This window comes from Sorex fumeus, unplaced genomic scaffold, assembly GCF_029834395.1.
Source record: "Sorex fumeus unplaced genomic scaffold, SorFum_2.1 ptg000047l, whole genome shotgun sequence".
NCBI lineage: Eukaryota > Metazoa > Chordata > Mammalia > Eulipotyphla > Soricidae > Sorex > Sorex fumeus.
The window spans coordinates 47,119,489-47,142,412 of NW_026606104.1; the positions used below are offsets into that span (position 1 = coordinate 47,119,489).

General features: G+C 60.0%; 1 protein-coding gene across 1 annotated transcript in view; it reads right to left on the reverse strand.

Moving 5' to 3' along the window:
* Positions 1 to 663: 663 nt before the first annotated feature.
* COL16A1 (collagen type XVI alpha 1 chain) overlaps positions 664 to 22,924 on the reverse strand; it is a 47,625-nt gene continuing 25,364 nt past the window's right edge. Inside the window, exons 44-72 of the mRNA XM_056122695.1 lie at positions 19,735 to 19,788; positions 19,551 to 19,583; positions 17,630 to 17,746; positions 17,511 to 17,552; positions 17,328 to 17,414; positions 16,589 to 16,633; positions 15,650 to 15,694; positions 14,076 to 14,129; positions 13,534 to 13,587; positions 13,010 to 13,063; positions 11,166 to 11,210; positions 11,000 to 11,053; positions 10,826 to 10,861; positions 10,566 to 10,628; positions 8,778 to 8,849; positions 8,641 to 8,694; positions 7,754 to 7,798; positions 7,498 to 7,542; positions 7,194 to 7,247; positions 6,851 to 6,904; positions 6,062 to 6,112; positions 5,691 to 5,780; positions 4,432 to 4,467; positions 4,163 to 4,207; positions 3,038 to 3,226; positions 2,636 to 2,702; positions 1,869 to 2,045; positions 1,618 to 1,695; positions 664 to 1,054 (exon numbers count right to left, since the gene is read on the reverse strand). Of these exons, the coding sequence (XP_055978670.1) occupies positions 852 to 1,054; positions 1,618 to 1,695; positions 1,869 to 2,045; positions 2,636 to 2,702; positions 3,038 to 3,226; positions 4,163 to 4,207; positions 4,432 to 4,467; positions 5,691 to 5,780; positions 6,062 to 6,112; positions 6,851 to 6,904; positions 7,194 to 7,247; positions 7,498 to 7,542; positions 7,754 to 7,798; positions 8,641 to 8,694; positions 8,778 to 8,849; positions 10,566 to 10,628; positions 10,826 to 10,861; positions 11,000 to 11,053; positions 11,166 to 11,210; positions 13,010 to 13,063; positions 13,534 to 13,587; positions 14,076 to 14,129; positions 15,650 to 15,694; positions 16,589 to 16,633; positions 17,328 to 17,414; positions 17,511 to 17,552; positions 17,630 to 17,746; positions 19,551 to 19,583; positions 19,735 to 19,788 (2,043 nt within the window). The 3' untranslated portion in view covers positions 664 to 851. The remainder of the gene's footprint in view (positions 1,055 to 1,617; positions 1,696 to 1,868; positions 2,046 to 2,635; positions 2,703 to 3,037; positions 3,227 to 4,162; positions 4,208 to 4,431; positions 4,468 to 5,690; positions 5,781 to 6,061; positions 6,113 to 6,850; positions 6,905 to 7,193; positions 7,248 to 7,497; positions 7,543 to 7,753; positions 7,799 to 8,640; positions 8,695 to 8,777; positions 8,850 to 10,565; positions 10,629 to 10,825; positions 10,862 to 10,999; positions 11,054 to 11,165; positions 11,211 to 13,009; positions 13,064 to 13,533; positions 13,588 to 14,075; positions 14,130 to 15,649; positions 15,695 to 16,588; positions 16,634 to 17,327; positions 17,415 to 17,510; positions 17,553 to 17,629; positions 17,747 to 19,550; positions 19,584 to 19,734; positions 19,789 to 22,924) is intronic.

The following is a 22,924-nucleotide window of genomic DNA, read 5'->3' on the forward strand; positions in this document are numbered from 1 at the left end:
TGTTTGTATGGGCTTCCTAATCACAGAATTACTGGAGCAGCAAGAAGAGACTGAGCACTTGCAGGTGGATGAGCACATCTCAGTACAGAGTGTTATCTCCCAAGGTACGGCCTGGATTGGCGTTGGGTCTTGCTCAAAGCGGGGAGGAAGTAAGTGGGTGGGGACCACACACTGATTTCTTTAGGGAAGCCAGCTGAGACAAACCTTTATGAGCTGGAAGAAGGGTCTTCAGATCTTTTTGTGTTTGTTTGTTTGTTTGTTTGATTCATCCCAGTGATGCTCAGGGCTTACTCCTGACTCTGTGCTCAGGGGATCACTCCTTTCAGGGCTCAGGAGACCATATATGGTGCTTGGGAGCTAAACCGTGCTGGCCACATGCAAGGCAAGTACCCTACCTGCTGTAGTAAGGCTCAGTACACCTCACTGTTTTTGTTTACTTGTGCAGAGGAACTGAATGGTGCCCCTTTTTCTGACTTGAGAAGTGTGCCATGAAGGCCAGGATACCAGGTGCAAAGGCCCAGAAGAGGACATCTCGGGAGAGGAGCCAAGCTGGGAAACTCTAGGCAGCGTCAGTGCATGAGCCCACTGGTGGGCCACAGCCCATGGAAGTGAGGCTCTCTTTTTGCCCCCAGAACCCAGTGACAAGAGCAGGACGACACGGACTTGCAGCTGGAGCACCAGAGAAACCCCACTGGAGTGGGATCACGGGAGTTTTGTTTGTTTATTGGTAAAAAAATATTAACAGCCATTTAAAAAACTAAAACACAAAAAACATTCACAACCCATGACAGAGTCCTGTAAGTTAAGCTCCTGGTCCCAGCGGAGTCCTTCATCTGACGGTAGGGCTGAGTTCAGCCAAAAGGCCCCTTCATGCTCTTCATGGGTGGGTACTGCTGCTCCATCGGAATGGCTCCAAAGCAGTCAGAGGGGTTGCAGTGGCCAGCCTTGCCTGGCTGGCCCGCGGGGCCTGGGGGACCAGGTATGCCAGGAATGCCTTGCTGGCCCATGGGTCCGGTGGCACCCATCTTGCCATAGCCTGGAGGACCCTGAGGCCCTGGGGAGAGAAGAGTCAGAAAAGGAGATCAGGATACCCAGATCACAGGAAAAGGAGAAACTCTGATCATGGCAAAGGAGCCCCTACATCGGATGGACGTCCCTGGGGCGAGTACTTCACGGCCTGAAGACCTGATCTTAACATAGCAGCCATAACACTGCGTCTGAGTAGTTTGGGGTGAATTTCTGTGAGCTGGGTCCCGGGCTTTTGAAAGTACCATTCACTGAGCCTCCAGCCCCACTCTGAGAGAAAGGCCCTGTTCTCTCCTACCCGGGCTGAGGACGCAGGTCTAGAGGGGCGCATGGCTGAGCAGCGAGGTTGGGTCTTGGAGCCACACACCAGGACACCCAGCTTTGTCTGAGTGACGTTGACCAGGACTGGAGCTCACATTCCCTGGCACCTGCATGCCCAGCTCTCTACCTGTGTCCTGCCAGCCCCATTCTGGACAGAGGTGGGCATGGGCCTGCCCTCTCCCAGCCATGCACATGGCGGCATTACTGAGTAGGACTCAGCAGACCTGCATCACTCAGTAATTATGGTCTCAGATGGCTGCTTCTTCTTACCTGGGGGGCCGGGGAGACCATTTTCTCCTGCAATGCCAATACCAGTGTCCCCCTTTTCACCTTTGGAACCGGGAAATCCTGGGATAAAAGAAAGAAAGTCAGTCCTACCCCTGAGCAGGAGGTACTCCAGTGCAAAGAACCGAAACCCACCTTGGGGTTTCACAGGAGACCTCATGCCATGCTTCTGAGTCTCCCCCCAACCTCCATCCCCCAGCTCCACATGCACCCAGGGACTAGAAAGGCAGAGCTACCTCTCATCCCTGGCAAACCCTGCCGTCCTTCTCTGCCAATCTGTCCCGGGAGCCCGGGCGACCCTGGGGCTCCTGGTCGGCCTGGAGCGCCGTCCTTCCCTGGGGGCCCCGGCCGCCCAGGAGCTGCCGCCATCTCCACGGGGAACTGCATCCTGGAGGTGTAATAAGCCATCCTCTCTGTAGGAAAGAACAGGGCAGTCAGAGCCCCACACTCAGAAGGACCCCACGACTGCAGAGAGGCCAGTGGGATACGGAATGGGGAGCAGGTACCCTGCAGAGGGACTTGGGTGGGCCTCCTGGGGGTCTCTACATGAGCTCTCGGTGCAGAGATGGTAAAAGACTGTCTCCAACACTCTCCAGGGCTTCACCGGGCTTAGGACAAAGGCCTTGCTGGGCAGCCAGGGTGGCCTCCTGGGGAGCGTATGGACCCTCTGGACGGGGCTTGTGGCTCCCCAGATGCTCGTTGGTATCTCAGTCGAGAGAGTCCAATGAGCCCACAGCAGTGGTCTCAGCTACTGCTCACAGCCCCTGCTGGAGCACACTGCACACAGCCACACACCCTATCAATTTTCCTGTCTATCTCCCATGCTCCAGTGGGGGCTGGAGCACGAAGGGAGCAGGGGATAGGGAAGGTGTGCGTGTGCCTAACCAAGCACCTGCCTGTGATGGGTGAGGTGGGATGAGCTTAAGGAAATGGAGCGGGGGCGGGGGGGGGGGGGTGAGCACTGGGCGGGCCGTCTCGCACCCACTGTCACTCAGCCAATTACCATCAAACATTTTAACGATCTCTTGTCTGATGAACCTTTTGATTTCATCATAATTCACCATGTCTCCCTGAGGAAAGAGCAGAAAACCTGTCACAATTAAGACTCCTAAGCCCGGTGTTCTCCCCCCGGCAAAGGACTTCGATGGGGAGGGGGTAAAGGGGGTGGGAGCCTCTCGCTGATACTTAACACTTAATCCAATGCTCCCTGAACCCCCACCCCAAAATATACAACACATTTTATGCATCAGAGCATGTTTCTAGGGAGAACAACCCCCATCCAGTTAGGAACCCCCATACAGCGGCGTGCCCTTTCCACAGAGTCAGCAAGAACAGTTATGTGCCACTCAGCAGATCTGCTCTTTGGGACAGTGCCCGTGGCCGCCAGCTGTCCCCTGACCCTTACCATGGATCCAGGCACCCCAGGCAATCCAGGGCTCCCCGCAGGCCCTGGAGATCCAGGGTGGCCTCTCTCTCCTGCTGGACCTGGAGGGCCAACTGGCCCCATGGAGCCACTCTTGCCTGGCCCACCAGGCATGCCAGCTCTTCCCTTCTCTCCAGCTTGGCCTTTCTGTCCTGAAGGTCCCGGATCACCCTGTAAGCACAGGAGGCTCCTGAGTCCAGTCAGCTTGACCTAGTGATGTCCAGCCCTCTTCTCCATCCACCCCGTTTCCCTCCAAGCTCCCAGCATCTCCCTCTGGACTGTGGCCATGGAATTCCTATGGGTCACCCCACCTCTACCTCCAGAGCCCATCTTCTAAAAGACATGTCCCAAGGCATTTCTTCCTGCTTAAACTATTCTGCCGCTGGCAATTGAGAGGGTCAGTTTTTAATACAAGGAAGATAGGTAATAAAGCTGCCCATTCCATTGCAAATACTGGTTATAAGGTATAGCCACAAATCCTCTTTCATGTTTAGAAACGTTTTTGCCACTATTGAAGAAAATATTTTTAATCATGCAATTAAAAATTTTTTGATATTAAAAACAAAGGAAATTCTGGTGGCACCCTGGTATCCCGCTCCTTCCCAGCCTTCAGGAACATTCAGGATGCTGCCTGAGCACCTGTTCTCTATCTGTGGCCAGACCTCACTCAGAAGAACTTTCAGATCTGGCCCCACTGCCTTGTCCCTCCTGGAGGAAAGGCTCTAGCCTGTGCAGCCTCCCTGGCTCCCAGGTTGAATGGACACTTGCTCCCTCTGACCACCAACTGTAGGGGCCGGAGTGCCCTCACCGAGTGAGCACCCGTGGTTTGGGGAGCTATATGTATGAAGCCTGGCACAGGGACCTGAGATGCAAGCGAGTGTCTGCAGATCTTGACTTGGATGAGTGAATGAGGGAATGGGCTGATTTCTGTCCCCAGGCCCACAGCTAAGGACCCCAGAACGGCCCCCCTGAGACATTCTAAAGCAAGGTTGCTCCAGATTTTGCCCACTTGGGTTCCTGCACATTCCCACTAGTTTTCTGCTTCTTGCCACCGCTGAATTCCTAGTCAGCCCCTGTGTCACTGGCAGAGCCAGTGTGCCTGCTCACCTTTGGACCAGGTGGGCCATAGAGCCCTTGTTTTCCCGGGGGTCCCTAGAGGAAAAGAAAAGTCAGGGGTTAAGTCTGTCCCGGGAGGCAGGTCCTAACAGGAAGCATCACCTACCACAGCAGGCCCTGTCCTGTTCATGCCCAGCTGGATGGGGTCAGAACACAGAGTCTCGCTCTGGCCCTCATCCCCAGGACCCCGATTCCCTTCCCCAGAACAGCAGCCTCCTGTGTTTCCACACCCAGGAGAGGGGGCACCCGGCACACAGTACCTCTTTTCCAGCTGCACCATCTGCACCAGGTTCACCCTGGGGAGGAGAGAATAATGGGGACATGAAGAGGCCAAGTCAGCTTCATGTCTGTCACAGGCCTATCCTGGCCAGCAGGCCTGGTCAGCCCCTTCCCAGTCCCCCCACCGCCACCCCACACTCTGAGCCAGATTATGAAAACTTATTTCCCACCCAGCCCAGTCCCCGAGTCCCACACTGATGTCTACAGACCATCAATATGGACATCAGGTCCACAGACCATTCATTGACCAGACATTGACCAAGCTGGGCCAGGGAAGAACAGAGGTGCCTGCCTTGATCTGGGTAGGGCAACACTCCCTGGTCCCAAGAACCAGTGAGATGTTTGTGGGGTGAGTACATGAATTATGATCCTGTGCTTGGTGAGCTCCCAGGCATCAGCTGGTGCCCGAACCCACCGCCTCCCTCCTGGGCCCCTGCTCGCTGCAGGGCTGGGGTGGGAATGGCTCTGTGACTGAAGGCAGAGGCACCCCAAACCAGCAGGGAGGGAAAGAAAAAGGGAGCTGCCTGCCCCGGGGTCAGGGCTGGGTCCTCCAAGCAGAAATGCTGACCCCCACGGGAGTTACGCCCGCCCCGGAACCACCAGCCCCCATTGTTGCTGCTGTCCCCTGAACAGAGGCAGCTTTGGGGGCCACACACCAGCCTGGGGAGCTAGAACACCAGGGTTTCTGCCCCCATTCCTCAGCCCGCGCCCCTCTCCCCCCAGACTTGGTCACATCTGAAACTTTAGGAAGAGGAGGACACGGGTTCCACGACAGGCTTCTCCACTGGCGGCTGTGCGGCCCTCGGCCAACGGCCTCACTTTGACGTGCTTTGCTTTCCTTGCCTAGTAAATGGGGACTGCCAGACCGACTAACTAGGGCCACGGGACAGATTAGGAGACAAATGCTCAGCATTTGTCAGTGGCCAAAATGCCACGGCTCGTCTGTTAAATGTCAGGGAAAGCGGCAAGGTTTCTGAGTGGCGGTTGGGCTCCAGGACAGTGGGAAGCGCGTGACAGGCAAGCGAAGGTGAGGCCGGGCCTGTGTGCAGGCACCGCGCAGGCCTGCTGAGCTCGGCTGCTCCCCCCACGGGCTCCTCGCCACTTCCTGCTCATGGCCCCATCCTGGGTTTCTAAGCCCACGGCCCCTGCTGCCCTGGAGACCCTCAAGCGCAGTGTTGCACGCGGCTGTTTTCTGGGGGCCTTCCCCCAGGACGGGCAAGGCCACAAGGTGGGGTCTTACCGGGGGACCAGGGTGTCCGGGTGGACCAGGCTGGCCCGGGATGCCGGAAAGACCTCTCTCTCCGGTGGCTCCCCGGTCTCCTTTCGGGCCCTGGAGAAAAGAGAGGGGGGGTCGAGGGAAGGCGAACCCCCCATACCCGGAGGCAAGATGCCCCCTGGATAGGGCCACCAGGGCCCAGTTCCTCTGTCGCCACCAGACCCGCAGGAGACGGTGCTGCTGGAACTTGGGGCCAGGCACTGCGCTGGCACGCCAGAAGCAAGAGAGGCCGTGGCCAGGGCAGGAGGGAAATGGGGATCAAATACTCCCCACACCCACCCATGACCCCTGGATGGGGCACGGGGAAGACAGGCCCAGTGGAGCATGTCACTCACCACGGCAGAGATCCCGGCGGGGCCCGGCTGGCCCGGTGGTCCTGGTGGTCCCTGAAGAGAGTCCAAGTCAGTGGGAGGGAGAGAGCTTTGCTCTCTGCCCTAAGCCTGTTTTCAGGGGCAGCCCCTGGGGTTCCGGGCCATAGGCCCCTTCCACTGAGCACATGAGGTAGACTGTGGGGGCGAAGGCCTGAGAAGTTAATCAGGACCCCCTTTCTTCAGTTCTGAGAGGCTTCGCTGACCAGTGGCACTTGGGTCTTTCTCAGAGTGTGTTCCCCTGCTCCCAGACAGAAGGTTCTAGGGGCAGGAACTGTTGTCCTCATTGCCAGTTTCCAGGGGCAGGAATGTCCAGCTCTGAGGCTGACTAGGGGGACGGCAGCAGGGAAAGTGTCCCGCATTTCCCTAGGGACAGCAATTCAGGGTGTGAGGCTCCTTATGTGGGACGTGAGGGCCCCACTGTCCTGGGTCTCTGGACCCCAGGAGATCCTTAAAATTAATGATGAGGACGGGAGAGCTTCTTGTGTTCCATCATGAGCCCTGGTATCACGGCTTTTCTCGCACTCTCTCAGCACCCTTGTGCTGGAGCAGTGCCCAGCATGGAGCAGGCGCTCTGTGATCATGTACCGAAAAACCGAATGATCAATCTTTATTTTGATAAGTAAATGCGATGTTTCCCAGAGAAGAAGAAATGGGAGGGGAGCCTGAGACCAATGGGTCGCTCCTGAGGCCATCCCCTCCCCAGCCCCTCAGGGGACCCCATTCCCGGAGCGCCAGAGACACAGATTAACTCACCACGTGGCCAGGGGGGCCGGGTCTTCCCTGAGGTCCCATAGGGCCAGGCTCACCCTGCAGGGGTCAGAAACAGACATTATCACCCGACACTGGGGGCTGTGCAGTGGGGAGGGAGGAAGCCCAGAGCCAGGGAGCCCCCAGAAAGCCCCTTCCAGCTGAGAGGCCAGATGCGGCCTTTCCAGGTTAGTGACTCCCGCCCACTCCAGGGAGCCTCAAGGTGGGCAGGTGATGTGGGGGTGCCATCAGACCTCCCCGGAAGGAGCAGGGGTGGAAGAAGGGGCTACCTCAGGGACGAAGGCCACCCCACATTTGGACAAGGTTCTGTGCACACCCCAGCCCTCACCTCAGCTCCAGGCCGGCCACTGCTGCCAGGGGGACCCGGTTTTCCACAGTCACCCTGTGGGAAAGAGAAGGGGGTGGGGGGAACAGCAGGAGCTCAGCTGACCACACTCCCACTGACCCTTCTGGTCCACTGCAGCTCGGACCAGAGGCTCCTGGTGTCCTCAGGCTGGCAGATGGTGACGCCTTGACTAGGCTGCTGGGCACCAGTGACTCAGGCGACTTGAACATGGGATGGCACCTCCCTGAGGGTCAGGTGGCACATCCACTCAACCAGGCCTCCAGTGTGCTGGGTGCCCTGGCCTTACCTTGGGGCCAGGGAGGCCGGGATGTCCTGTTTTCCCCTTGAATCCCTGGAAGAGGAAGCAGGGAGCTGCCACATCCCCTGCCTCTCCCTCCCCTGGGGTGGGGGGCATCTGCCCACTCCCAAACCAATGCTCAGCCCCTCCTGAGCTCCCCAGCAGTCTGCCTCCGTTCCCCGAGGCAGCACCTGCACCTGCTCTGCCTGGACTCACCCGCCGCCCCCCCCCCCCCGCCCCCGCTCCTTCCTGCCGCTCAGCTTACCGGGGGTCCCATGAGTCCAGGCGGGCCAGCAGGACCGGGGTCCCCCTAGAGAAAGAAGCATGAGGCACCAGCCTTATTAGCTAGTACCCAGCTCTCTGCTGTCCCCGCGCCCTGGCCCTCTCTAGCCCAGGACCCAGGGAGGACCAGGGAGGAGGGAAGGAGGCAGGGTGGACTCCAGCTGGGTCCTCGTGGGGCCTCTGCTTTCCTTTGGGGAACTGAAGTGGGTTGACCGTGATGCTCTGTCACTTGCCACGTGCCCCAGATTGTCCAGCAACACCCGACCCAAGGGTTGAGTGGGGGGCCACGAACTGCGGAGGCTGAGCAGTGATTCACTGGGCCGAGGCTTCCCGGCGTGGTCAGGCCCAGCCACCCTGGCGCCCACCCTGGCACCCGCCATGGCCTGTGCTCCCTGACACCCCAGTGACTTCCTTCAGCTACTTGAGAAAGCTGCACCCCCCCCCCCCCTTCACTGTCCCGCCTTTGGGCAGGCTGGGCCCTTCCCAGATGATAAGGTCCCTGGGGCAGCTGAGAAGCTGGGACCCTTGGCACCTGAAGGGTATGTGCGGTGAGGCAGGCCCAGGAAGGTGCAGCTCCTCTGACAGGTCTCACCCCACCAGCTTACCAGCTTTCTTTTTTGGGGAGGAGGGCAAGGAGGTAACACCCAGCAATGCACAGGGATTACTCCTGGCTCTACACTCAGGAATTACTCCTAGCAGTGCTCAGGGATCCTATGGGATGTTGGGAATTGAACCCGGGTCGACCGTGTGCAAGGCAAACACCCTACCCGCTGTACTATCGCTCCAGCCCCCCCCCCCACCAGCTTCTTGACTTGGACTCCTGGAGAAGAAATGGGGGGTGGGGGGGGAGGGCTGGGCCCAGCAGCTCACCCTCAGGCCAGGCTTGCCGTCCTTGCCGTCCAGACCATCCAGGCCAGCAGGGCCCTGGGGAGAGGAGAAAGCATTTCCCACGGCTGCACCAGCGCTCAGTGCTCCCCACCCCCACGCCAGGCAGGGCACACACTCACCTGAATCCCAGGAGGGCCCGGGGGCCCCGGGGAGCCAGGCATGCCCGAGGGGCCTCGGATCCCTTCGCTGCCCTGGAAACGATCCCCCCCACAAGGTCAGCAGAGCCTCAAGAGAGGGAGGGGCCCCCAGGAGGGGCGGGGGACAGAGCCTCTTCAGTGCAGCAGCTCAGCCAGGGTGGTGCTCAGAGACAGAAGGGGCCAGACCGCACGCACACACACACACGAGCACTTTGGGGCTCTAATGGTACATCCAGAAAGGGTCCCCGGCCTGGCTGAGGCTCTGGGAGCTCCAAAGCTCGCTCTGGCCAGGCCAGGGAACTGTCACAGTCACCGAGAGTGGCTCTGAGGGAAACTCCAGCGGGGTCCGGGCAGGGCTAAAGGTTTGCTGGGCTGAGTCCTGACTGAGCATGGAGGCATGAGCTGAGAATGTGGACAACCAGGGCAGAGTGGGCAGGAGGAGGGGCAGGCCGAGAACCCCTGCGGAAGGGCCCTGAACCTCGTCCGAGACCGGCAGTTTCCAAAAGGCTCTTCTCAGAGCTCTGGGGGTTCCTGGAGGAGCCCCAGAGTTGGGGAGGGGGATGAGCAGCCCAGGACCCCGGCCTGAGCCAGATTCACTCCTGTCTCCGAGGCGAGGCGAGAGTTCTCCATCTACAACACAAAGTCTGAGAGCTGCGGCCCTGCAGAAGGCTCACAGCGGGGCGTGGCAACAGGCATGTGGACTCAGAGAATGAGGGGGTGTAGGCAGCAGCCCCGATTCCCCTGGGGAGAGGGGCTGCCTGGAGAGCAGGAGGGACCCAGTTAGAGACCCAGCAAGGGGGGAGGGGAAGCTGGGTGGCACTGCAATGCTGCCAGCTGCCAGGAGGGGCCAGCACGGCCCTGGGAAATGTCAGTCCCAGAGGGAGCTGGGCGGGACACCCTGGGCCAGAGGTTGGGGTACCCGGCAATGAGGCCTGAGGAGAGCAGCAGCAGAGGGTCCCAGGGACTGCGGAGGAGGCACACCACCTGCCGGACCTTCTGGGAGGGGTTTCTCTGCTGCCCTAAGACGCTGCTCCCTCTGGGCACTCCTGGGGTGTCCAGGCCTCTCTGGGCCTGAAGCTGGGCAGTCAGACAAAACCCTTTGGGAGGAGCCTTCTGGCCCTTAGGCTACGGCCAGCAGAGGACAGAGGAGCCCCAAGAGCTCCAGGCCTCTTATCTCTGCCTCCAAACCATGATTCCCCCCACCCAATCCCAAACTCTGAGAAGTTAATCTTGGGGCCCCTGTACACCAGCCCCCCATCATATTAAGGGGGCCCAGAAGTTGAAATGAGTCAGGGATCTCCACCCCCACAAAACTGGTCTCCGAAGCTGGTCCACAGTATCGTCAAACCTGTGGACAGAGAGCATAGGGCTCCCCGGGGTCTCCTGCTGCCCCCACCAATCTGCAGGCACAGATCACCCCTGTCCTCTCTGGCCCCTGGGAATGACCCGAGCAGCACAACTGGGGCCCAAGTCAGAGGGTTCCCTGCAGCTGTCGGGCCCAGAAGGGGGGGTCCCGTGGTCATTGCTCTGTCTCCCTCCTTGCTTCCATTCCCTGACTTCCCCCTTGAGGAGCGGGGCTGGTCCCACCCCTCACGACACCCCCCGGCCCCTCCCCACCACCTTCCCTAGGCGCCCACAGGTCTGCCCAGCCAGGGCCCTTCCCAGAGTTTATCTGAATTTCCTGAAGGTCTGATGATGGACTGAGACAGGGGCTTGGGAACTGTGGGGTTCAGATCTTGGGGAGGCGCCCAATTTGGGGGTCCTGCTCACCTTCTCTGCTTGGGGGCCGGGTGGGCCCGGTGCTCCAACTTTGCCTGGGAATCCAGGAGGACCCTATATCAACAAAGGAGCAAACGGGAGTGGGAACGGGGCTGAGGGGGGCTCTGCCAGGTCAACCTCCCTGTGAGCCCCACAAAACACCCAGGAGCTGGCGGCCCCTGGCAGGGCCCTCCCCTAGGCTGCTGCTCCTGCTGCCCTGGCCACCAGCCCCATCCCGAACACACACAGAGCTGCTCTGGGCCCTCACTTACTGGTGGGCCTGGGAATCCGGGCTGCCCTTGGAATCCCTGGGGGAAGAAGCAAGGGGACAGTCACTCTGTGCAGTGGGTGAGACTTCAGGCATGGGGAGTGGGGGTTCGGCTTCAGAGTATGGGCGCTGGTGAGTCAGAGCTGCGGCCCCGCCCCTCGACCCCTGCCAAGCTCACCTGATCACCCTTTTCACCAGAGTTCCCTTGTGGTCCTCGCTCTCCTCGGGGACCCTGTCGCCACAGAGAACAGTGTCACCGGAGCTCAATTTCCTTGTCCTCTCTCCAGGTGGGAGCAGGACATAGAGTCCCTCTGCCCACCCCTCCTGGCCCCACCGCCACTCACCGCTGGGCCTGGGGGTCCCGGGACACCTTCGGATCCGGGAGAGCCCTAGAAACACAGAGAAGCGGGAGCAGCTGCGGCCACCACCCTGGAGCCACTCACTGGGCAGGGGCAGTGGCGGGCAGGGGGTGCTCCTCTAAGGCCCCGGACTCCTCTCCAGCTGAATCACCGTCCCCCAGCAGAGCTCCTGGCTCACACCGCCTGCTCATGGCGCCCCTCTGCCGTAGAAGGAGCAGGGTGGGTGAGCCTCCCTCGAGGTGACAGGGACCAGCCTGCCCACCTCGCTTCCTCCCTCTCTCCCTCTTTCTGAGACCCCAGCTCGCACGTCCTGATCACAAGGACACAATCCATCCTGCCATCCAGGGCTGACCTGATGTCCCCTATAGAGTACCTCTCCACCCCCTGATCCCCCAATGCCAACCCTGACAGGCCTCCACTTTAAGACCAAAACTCAGCAGACCTAGTCTTTTTTTTTTTTTTTCTTTTTGGGTCACACCTAGCCGATGCTCAGGGGTTATTCCTAGCTCTGCACTCAGGAATCACTCCTGGCAGTGCTTGGGGGACCATATGGGATGCTGGGAATTTAACCTGGGTCGGCCGCGTGCAAGGCAAACAGCCTACCCGCTGTGCTATTGCTCTAGCCCCGGCAGGCCTAGTCTTGATTTCCCCCGCCAGAAAGTCCCGACTTCTCAGAAAACAATATCATCCTGGGCAGATAAACCAACCCGTGGGGACAGCCTATCAGAATAGGGGGCATGGGCAGTGGCGTCCAGACAAGCAGAGAGGGCCAAGGGAGTGGAGTAATGGGACAAGACTGGCACCAAGAATTGGAAACACAGTGTTGGTCCCTGGAGTCACGGGACAGGACTGGGACCAGAATTGGAAACATATTTCCAGTTCCTAGGGGAAAATAAATGCTGTTATGTAATCAAACCCTAAATAAGCTGCTCAGAATTTGTAGGAGTTGGGGTCCTTGTCAAGACTCCACTGCGTGGATGAGACTCAGACCCTAGCTCGAGCTAGCAATAAAGGGGCCTTGCCTTTGCATCCTCGCGTCTGGTCTGGTCAGTGTGTGAGCGAAACTCCCTTCCAGGGACATAACACCCTTCTGGGCTTCTTAAAACCTTCTGAATCATCATGGGGCCTGAAGCTCACCCAGTAACGGGGCTCACCCACCCCTGCCACCGTGGCCTCTCTCCAGAAGTCCCCAGTACAGACCCTCCATCTCCCCTGACTTCCCTAGGGCCTGTGTCCCCTCCAGTCCCAAATGCTGCCCTCTTCTACCCCTTTCTTCCCCTGCGAGGGAAGGGGGGGGGGAGATGCCTGTGCTATTCTCCCAGCAGCCGGGAGCAGAGTCTGCCTGGCACCCGGCAGCCCCGTGAGAGATTTACGATGGGGTCTGTGCAGAAGTGGGGTGACTTCCTCCTGCCAGAGGCCCCCGCCAGAGGCAGGGGACAGCCAGGCTAAGATGGAGCAGGTTGTCACTGAGGTCTCGGCCTCCAGCCCAGACTCCCCCACCAGCTCTCTCCTGACCCGCTTGGGGACCTTGGGTGAGCCTCGGTGTCCCCATCTGCTCACGGCTCCCTCTGAGCTCAGCACAGACCAGAGGAGAGCTGGGTTTCATCCCATCCCACCCACGGGGCCTTCGCAAGGACACAGGCTGTCCCGTCAGACCCCCGCCACCTGCCTGCAGTCAGACAGCATGTCTCAGGGGACCTGGGATGCAGCTGCCGCCTCCACATCCCCAGTGCCCCGGGGAGAAATCGAGACACAGCTGGAGCAGGCCCCTGGGATGAGGAAGCAGCTGGAGCAGCCCCCTCACGGCTGAGGGTGCTGCCAAGACTCACCTGTTCCCCCTTCTCCCCTGAGGGTCCAACGTAGCCGCGCTCTCCCTTGCTGCCCTGGCGAGGAAGAGGAGAGGGGACTCAGAGGCACGCGGGCCCCCTTGCTAATGGCAGAAACTGCCGCTGGAATGCTGGTGCCCTGGACCCCATGGGGGAGCACAGAGGGAGCTGCCGCTGTCTCCCACCCACCACTGTGGCCCTCAGTGTATACTGAGGCTCCTAAGCAGGGTGGTACCATTGCACAGACCCCCCCAACTTTCCAACATCCCCCAGGAGGTGGAGCTCAACCATCGTGTCTGAGCTTCTTGGGGTACCCCAAAAGCCAGCTCACAATGTGCAGCAGTGACTAAGGGGCACGCCAAAGCAGAGGGGTCAGCCCAGCCACCCTACTGGGGGCTTCTGCCCTGGACTTGCCTGGGCATGGGTGGGAGTGTTGAGACAGACAGAGCCTGAGCCTGGTCCTACCCTTGCCACCCCAGGTTCTGGACCCCGCCCCAGCCCCACCCCAGTCAATAGCCCCCACTCACAGGCAGTCCTGGGGGGCCCATGGCACCTGGATAGCCGGGCTGTCCAGGAGGACCCTGCAAAGAAAGGTGAACCGGTAGTCCCCCCCCCCCCCCCCCCCGCCAACATTCCTCATCTCCTTCCTGGGCCAAAGGCCAATCAGAGCCAGAACCCAGACAGCTGTCCTTCAGCCGGGCCCACCCAGGGGGTGGGACAGTCACCACCAGGCTCAGCCTAAACACCAGCACAGCTGGGAAAGTTGGGGGTGACTGAGCAGAGACTGCCAGAACCTAGGGGGGTGGGGGGAGGATGCAGTGGGGGAAGCTCAGAGCTGCTGGGCGAGGAAGAACAGCCTGGGCCAGGGAGCAGTGGGGCCCTGGAGGGCCACTGGGGAGGGTCAGCCTCAGCACTAACCCAGAGGTGGTGCAGGGAGAGAAGAAATGGGGCGGAGGGACACCGGGTTCAAATGGAAACCACCCTCCCGGCTCTTCCACTCAGCAGCCCTCCCTGGACCCCGCCCATCGCCCCAGCATCCCCTTTCCCTCCCCAGCCCTCCTCCTCTTACCAGCTCGCCCTTCTCTCCCGTCAGCCCCCTGAGGCCTCGCTCTCCTTGAAGACCCTGGGAGAGAAAACTCATGAGAGCTGCCGGGGACAGGTCCCGCCCGGCCCTCGGTGCCCTTCCAGGCGAAGGAGGCGGCTGCTGCTGGCCATCTCCAGCACAGTGACCGCAGAAGGGCGAGTCCCTGCGTGGGGCCACTGGGGAGCACCTTCCTGCCTGAGTCAGGTCACCCAGGGGGTCTCTCAGGCAGGTGGCTAGGAGGCCTGGTGAGATCACACCGAGTGGTCCCCTCAAGGGGGGGACTGTCAGGCCCTGTGTCCCTGGTGCGATAGTCCCCGTCACAGCATCACGATCCCCAGCACTCACCTGCTCAAGCCCACCGGCCCCAACCACCTTCTCCGAGGGCCGGAGGGGGAGACTGTGAGGCCCCCCGCATGGGCCCCGCCACTTGTGGAAAGTGGTGGAAAGAGGCACGCACTGGAGTCAAAACCAGGCCTGTCCTCCCCATCCCCCTCCCTCGCCCCACGCCCTGGCTGGTTGCCGCAGCGCAGGGGCCACTGTCCCTCTCCCCCTCGTGCCCTCGAGCCGGCGCTCAGACCTTCCACCACACGGGACAGATGGCCAGACGGACAGATGGCCCCTCACCCAAGCAAGCAGAAACAGACAAGGTCCGGCCAGGATGAGGGCATGGGGACAGATGGAGCTGTGACAAGGAGGGGCCCTGCTCCCCGCGCCACTGTCCCCAGCCTGGGAGGAGCAGAGCCCGGGCCGGCCATGGAAGCCTGACACACAGGAGGTTAGTTTCCGTGACCCGGGGAGAGCAACAGTGAGGGCAAGGAGCACTGAACACACTGTGACGAGGACGAGGGTGACGAGGATGACGAGGACGGGCAGGGCAATGAACGACACCTGGCGGTAGCAGGCCGGGAACTGGACACAGGGGCCCCGAGCCCCGAAGCCGAGCTGGTCGGCACCCCGCGCTCCGCCTTGGGACTGGAGCCGAGGAGGAGGAGGGGAAGAGGCGGCCCAGGGGCTCATCCAGGAAGGGGCACGTGGCCGCCTCGCCATCCTGGGGTGCCACTGGCAGCTCTGCCGAGCAGCGGGGCAGCGAACCTGTGCCAGCCTGCGCTGTGCAGCCCCGAAGCCTTGGCATCTCTGCCGGGCGTGGTGCCAGGTGCCTGGCAGGGCCCCAAGAACTACTTTCAGCAAATCTTCAGTCAACACCAAAGGTGGGAGAAGCAGGAGGCAGAAGTGAGAAGGGAGGAATAAAGAGGCCCCTGGAGGCACCGGCTTAAAATAAGAAGGTAAAATAGCTGGGGAGGATCCAGGGGGAGTGACGTGGGATTGTGGGAGAGGAAGGGAACGAGGGGCGAGCGGGGAGGAGAGGGAGCCAGCGGGAGGAGCGAGAGTGGGGAAGAAGGCGGCCTGGGGGGATGTCCACGCTGCTGGGGGCTCAGGGAACCCGTGTGTCGTTAGCTACCCTGCCTGCAGGGGACAAGGACAAACATGAAGGAGAAGACAGCGGAAGCAGCTGCGGAGAGCTGCTGGCGGGGAGGGCTGGAGCGGCACTGGGTTCTTACAGGCAGTCCGGGGGAGCCAACGGCACCAGGAAACCCTGGGGGGCCCTGGGGGGAGAAACAGGCAGGTCACATCTCACAAGCACGGTGGTGCCGGGGCGCGGGGTGGGGGGGCTGCGGATCCTGGGCAGGAGAGGCAGCGAGGAAAGAGACCCGGGGATAGTCCTGCCCAGGAACACTGTCTGCTCCCGGCCTCAGGCCCGGAAGACTCACTCGTCCAGCAGCAGAGACGGGGAAACAGCGCCAACGCCCCCGCAAAGGCCCCCCAGTCCAACGCCCTTCCAAAGTCTGCGGAGCCTAAGGGGACCACTGTCCTGTGGGAAGGGAAGCTGGGCTTTGGGCTGGGCCCTCAGCCCCATGTCCTGGCCTCTGTGTGCCCCACATGCCCCTGGGTTCTAAGATGATGCCCAACAGCCCTTATTGCTCTCTCTCTCTCTCTCTTGCTCTCGCTCTCGCTCTCCTTCTCTCTCTTGCTCTCTCTCAAAAAAAGAAAAAAGGAAGATCCATACTCCCAGACTTTTCTAGTCATCCTGTTCTCCTACCACAGAGATGCCACAGAGGTTGACACTTGACCTGGCCACAGTGGCGCTTCAAGGCCACGAGGGCGGCTCCACCTTAGCCCCTGGAGTGCCGGGGGTGGGGAGCAGCTGGCCAGGTAGCCACATGCAGTTCGAGATCACGAACCAGAAGCTGCCTCAGCCTAGATCCCTGGTGCAAAGTGCAAGAGATCTGGGGAGGGGAGCTAGGAAGGGAGGAGGCCCACAGGCCATGGGGTATAGCAGGTCAGTCCCAGGGAGTCACGTCAGGGGAGTCCACAGTCTCCACAGACGTCCAGACGAGAGCGAAGGGAAGCGGAGGGAGGCTCCTTGGCCTGTCCCGCTCCACTTCCTGCAATGGGAGGCCGCGGAGCACAAGTGAGCGTGTGGGCAGCCGGGTACTTACAATCGGGCCTGGAGGACCAGGGGAGCCCCTCACGCCAGGTGGACCCTGCAAAGGAAGTCAAAGGGGAGTGGGTGAGGGGCTTGGGCCTTCCCTGCTGCCCACACAGCCAGGTCTGCAGAGGCCGCTGATGCCAGAGCCGGGGGTGAGCCTGTCCCGGGGCTCAGCCCCTCGCCCACAGTCACGAGAAGCAGCAGCGCCCACGTCCCAGGCCCTGGCTGAGGCCCAGCCTGGTGGCGCTCACGTCTCAGGGGGCGGGAGGGACAGAGGCTCGTGCTGGCAAACGGCGGGGCTTCAGAATATCCTCGAATGAAGGACATGCACAATAGTTAAGAGTGACGGGTGGGGTGCCAGGTGTGTGTGGGGGGTGGAGGGGACAGGATCCGTGTAGAGAGCGCTCGGCCGTCTGCCTGAGGCAGGGCCTGAGCTAACTGATGCAGACAAGAGCTGGAGTTACCCCGGAGAAGGGTTGCAGGCAGAGGACTCCATGGACCTGAGGAGGAAGAACATCTTGGGGTTCCGGAGCAGAAAGGAGGCTTGGGACAGGGTGGGGGGGCAGGCGGGCAGATGTGGTCAGAGCAGGAGGGGCACTGGGTGACCCCAGCGGCAGCTGGAGGTCTCCTAAGAGACAGCACCCCTGGAGAAGGCCTGAGAGGCCACTTGCAGGGATGAAACGGCAGCCGGGGAACTGAGGGTCGCTCACCTGGAGGCCCCAGCCCCTAGGGCACTGCCCTGGTCTTACCTCTTGTCCCCGAAGTCCCGGCAGGCCCGGGGGACCCGGCAGGCCTGGGCTCCCAGCACAGCCCGGATCGCCCTCACTGTTGTCTCCCTGAAGTGGGATGGAGAGGTGGAGAGGGGGACACTGAGTCTCAGGCCGATCCCTGTGGGCTGAGGGCAGCCGGCAGAGCGCGCGCAGTCCACTCACCCGGGCCTCTTCAGCCCTTGGACGCTCCCGCTCGGCGAAGCACTGTGGGAGTGACAGGCTCTGTTAGGTGAGGCCCCGGGGCTGACCCTGCACGACCGCCACCCCACTCAGCTTCCTACCCGTGCGCAGTTGTCAAAGCCTGGCACGCCGGGGATGCCCTGGTCTCCCTTCTCGCCTTTCTCCAGGAGGGCCGCCGGGTGAGCTGTCTGGCCCTGGGCACAGTCCCCGCAGATGGTCTGAGGGGAGAGGGGGAGCCGCGAGGGGCCTGGGTCAGAGAAGGCCTGGAAGGGCCTGGCAGGTCTCCACCCACGCGCTCTGGGGCCCAGCCACGTGGGGAACCACGGCGGCCGCTTTGCTCCATCCTCAGGAGACCCGATCCCACAACTGGCTTTGAGTTTCCTCCAAGAAGCAGCTCGGTGGGGCCCAGCCAAAGCCACTGTGCAGACAGGCGTGTGGGAGGAGGCGGAGGGCCGTGGGGGGACCATCTGTCCCGGCTGTGTCTGCATCTGCACCCACTGTGAGGACATGCCGCCGGGACGGGGCTGAGCGGGCTCCAAATGCTGCTTCCTGATGGACCGGCCGAGGAGCAAGGGGGCGAGAGGGCAGCCACCTGGGCAGGGCCTGCCCTTCCCGCCCCACAGGCTCCATGGGCCCAGGCCCCAGCGTCGTCGCAATGAGAAAGCCTCATTTTTGGTTTTGTGTTTTGTTTTGTTTTGTGGCCAAACCCAGTGATACTCAGGCTTACTCCTCGCTCTGTGCTCAGGAATTATTCCTGGTGGTGCTCAGAGGACCAGCTGGGATGCCAGGGATTGACACCAGTTCGACTGAATGCAAGGCAAGTGCCCTATCTGTTGTGCTATATCACTCTAGCCCCTTGTTGTGGTTTTTAATCTCTTGGGGTCACGGGCCCCTCAGAGCCTGATGGGCCCTGATGAGTGACCCACTTTAAAAGGGGAACAATTCCAGAGGATTTGGGGAGCTTGGAGACTATTCAGGGCTCAGTGGGGTGTCGCTGGGTGCCTGGGCAGGAGTCCCTGCTCCTTCCCTTCCTGTTCACTGCAGAGCCCCATGACCACTGCCGCCTCTCGCTCAGAGCCCACCTTCGCCCAGTCTCTGGGTCCTGATGCACCGAAGTGTTGGTGGGGCTGGAGGGATTTCAGGAGCATTGTTGGAGGAGAGAGCTGGAGAGAGCCTGGACTAGACCCTGCTCTGTCTGCACACTAGGCTTCCTCTGGTCTCTGGGGGCTGGGCTGGCCTGCATTCCAGGGGCACCATCTGACCACTGCTCAGACCATTCTGTTCTTATTTGGGGACGCTCCTCAAACACTTGGTGAAGAAGCCATTAGACAAAATGACCCAGAAGAGAGTTGAATTCTGCATTTGGGGTCACACAACAACCTGGCCACAAACACACACACACACACACACACACACACACACACACACACACAGAGTGATCCTTTTAGTAATTGCTGAGAGCACAGAGGTGCTAATTCTGCCACAGGATGCTCAGGAGGGGTGTTCAGCCCAGAGTGGGGTGGGGTGGGGGTTGGGGTAGGAACTGTTTGGATGGTGGGAGGTCCCAGGACCGAACAACTATGTTAGAAGTGGTGCCAGAGGGATTCTGGAGGCCCCAGGGTCCTGGCTGAGGGGAGAGCCCAGTCCGCCCTCCCCACCCCACCCCAGGGCCCCAAGTCCCCATAATGCCTGCTAGATTTACTTCTCCAATGTTCTCTTTTCCCTGGGGCTTTCCAGACTGCCCGGATGATGGCTGGGAGTTTCTAGGCTCCCAGCCCCTCCTCACACTGCTGACCACCACTGCCCAGTCCCCTCGTCTACTCTCACCCTTTCACCCTTCCTACCCTGCTCGGAGCTGCTGGGGCTGGGCCAGGCTGGGGCTGTGCAGCCTCCTGGAGGCTACTGAGGCCTGATGAGGGTGGGCGGCGTCTCAGGAGAGTCCTCCCTCAGCCTCTTAGCTCTGATGCTGCTTCCCCACAGAGCCCCTGCACACCCCCTGCCCCGCGTCCCCTCCTCCCTTACCTTGAGGAGCCTCCACTCAGTGGGTAAGGATTCCTGCAAGAGACAGACGGGGCTGAGTGCCAGGCCGAGCCCTGAGGAGCCTCGTGCCACCCAGAGGGACCCCCATGGCAGCCACAGGAGCCACGGCAGGCTGGGCTCTGGGAAGGGCATGAGGGGGTGGAAGTGCGTCCCAGCTGGTACCTACCACTTCCGCCGCCATCCCTGGCTGTCCCGGCAGACCATTGTGCCCAGGCATGCCCTGCAGTGACCGAAAAACACGTGAGTAGCCCCTCTCTGTCTGGTGGACTGCAGGCGTCCTAGCTTCATTCTCACCGTCTCCCCACCCTGCAAGCTGAGTTGGGGGGGATTCTGGCTCTAGTCCTTCATTCTTTCCTCTTTCTCTCATCCCAGCTGAGTGAGCTTCGCAGTACAAACCTCCAGGTCATTGGTAGGAGACACATGGAGGGATGACCCCCAGACCAGTCCAACAGGGAGCGCCTTCCCTACCCCCACTCCACTAAGGGAGGGCTGGAAATTGGGCAGGGGCCTCTCTTTATTCTAGTACTAATTGGTTCTTCCCATGCTAAGTACTTTCCTAAGAATTTCTTCACCGAATCTCAGTCCTTTAGAAAAGAATGAAGAGGGACAGGGGAGAAAAGTACCGCAGGTCCTTATTCAGGGCATTTGCCTTGCCTGTGGCCCCAGCCCTGGTGTGATCCCCAGGCCCCCGGTATGGTCCCCTGTGCGCACCAGGAGTGGTCCCTGAGTTCAGAGCCGGGAATCAGCCCTGGTGTGACCCAAAAGCAAAAATATAAATAAATAAACAGCATGAAGAGTTCAAAGAGGGTTAGCAACTCGCCCAAGGCAAGAAGAAGCTCTCGGGGGAGGAGTCAGGGAGAAGACCACCGCCTCCAGCCCCTTCCCTCTCTGCACCACTCAGGACCTCGCCCTCCCAGACGCTCCCCAAGGGCCAGGGGTGTGACTCAGAGGTAAAGCGCATGTGTTGCAGACATGAGACCTGGATGCTTTCCCGGGCACCACTCCCCAGAACATGGATGCTCAGAGGTGGAGGCTGGGGGCGCACAGACCTATCTTGATGCAAAATTCCGCTGTGTGCATAATCCGAGGCAGGTTACTACAGGGGGAAAGGAACCAAACAAAATCCTCTCTGCCTCCATCTCCTATTCTGTAAAGTGGGGTGGCACATGGTGAGGCCAGAGAGGATCTCTAGCCCTACGGAACTCAGATCAGACCTTGGAGACTCCCCGTATCAAACCTCGCTTCCAGAGCCTGTCCCTGGCTGACCTAAGTGCGATTTGCATATTCCATGGAGGCCAGGGGGATGTTGCATTTCAAATCCCCGACATGGAGGAGGCAGGATTAAAGGCATGTTAAGTGAACGCACGGCTGCTCCCTGGCTCTGTGCTTTGGATTCCCTCCCGCTTAACGCTCCGGAGACAGGCTCAGAGTGAGCCCCCTCACCCCCCCAAGCCGCTCCTGCACTGAGACCACCACGGAGCACAGCTCTTCCCTTGCACGAACTAAGGGAACAGGGCCCGGACACAGGCGACCCCGCTCCACTCTCGTAACTCATGTGTTCTTTCTAGTCCATATGAACTAGACAATTCTCTTCCCCTTGAAATGAAGTCATGAAATTTGCTTGTAAATAGTTAGACATGGAGAGTGTCACGCTAAGTGAAATGAGTCAGAAAGAGGGGGACAGACATAGAAGGACTGCACTCATTTGTGGAGTATAAAACAACATAACCTGAGGCTGACACCTAAGGACGCAGGCGAGGAAGACTGCTCCATAGCTGGAAGCCTGCCTCATGAGTGGAGGGGAGAAGGCAGCTGGAATAGGGAAGGGATCAATAAGAAAATGATGGCTGGAGGAATCGGTCGGGATGGGAGCTGTGTGCTGAAAGTAGATAATGGACCAAACATGATAACTTCTCAGTATCTGTATTGCAAACCATAATGCCCAATGGTGAATATTGTCTGCCATGGAGGCAGGGGGAGGGTGGGAAAGGAGGGTATACAAGGGATATTGGTGGTGGGGAATGTGTGCTGGTGGAGGGATGGGTGTTTGACATTATGTGATTGCAACCCAAACATGAAAGCTTGTAACTGTCTCACGGTGATTCAGTGCACTGTAGCACTGTCCTCCCATTGTTCATCGATTTGCTCAAGCAGGCACCAGAAACATCTCACAAAAAATTGTGAGACCTGTTGTTACTGTTTTTGGCATATCGAATACTTCACGGGAGCTTGCCAGTCTTTGCCGTGTGGGCAAAACATTCTCAGTAGCTTGCCGGGCTCTCTGAGAGGGGCAGAGGAATTGAACCGGGGTCAGCCACGTGCAAGGCAAACGCCTACCCGCTGTGCTATCGCTCCAGCCCAGGTGATTCAATAAAATTTTTAAAAATATATATTTCTCTTCTCCTTTTGTGGGGGCCACACTTCATGGGTCACAGGAGCTGAACCCAGGACTGCACACAGGCCAGGCATGTGCTTTGTTCTCTGAGCCATTTTCTTTTCCTGTCCCATCCCCGGAACTAAGTCCCCGATGTTGGACTATAGAAGCAACGGATTACCTACTCGCTTTGTACTCGGCTAAGTATGTCTGACACATTTCTTAAACTCTGTGTCTTAGTTTTCTCTCTTGCAAAATGGGGGCTGGCGGCAGGAGACCTTGTTGGGGAGGTGAATGAATGGTGCTTCTCCTGTCTCTGTGAGGTGAAAGAGGAGCCTCTGGGCTCTCCCTTCCCAGAAGGGGTCGTCACGGCAGCCTTGTGTCGGTCTCGGCACCGGAGCCAGACTTGGCTGTCACGTTCCTCTGTCAGCAGGTCCTGGCAGGGCTCCCAGGACATCTGCCTGTGCTTGTTGATGGGTCACTCTGAGTGACGCATCCCACCCGTGTCCCCGGCTATGGGCCCCCAGGAGTGAGACCCTCCTTTCCCAGCAATGCAGCGGGAGCTCAGCCCTGGGAAATGGGAGACTGGCCATGGTGGATGGAGAGATACACCTAGCCCCGAGCTCCTGAGGAGATGCAGAGTGTTGGGGTGCCGTGGAGACCCCCATCTGAAATGGGGTTCCATCAGAGTTGATTTTCAACTCGGTGGGAGTTTTTGTGAGACCACACTCTGATATTTTGGGGTGAGATTTGCTCTTTGAGGAGATGGGAGCTAGAACCCCAAAACTGCTGCCTGGACTTTCAAGACCCTCTGGGAAATGCATCCCTGAGGAACTGTCACAAATGCAGTGGAGGGCAGAAGGCAGAGGGTCTCTGGGGAAGTCCTGCCCAGTACTACCAGTTGCTACTCGATAGCTTCAGATAAGCCCCTTCACCTCTTAGCTTGTGGTGCAACGGTGCTACCACCCTTCCCCTGGCGCTG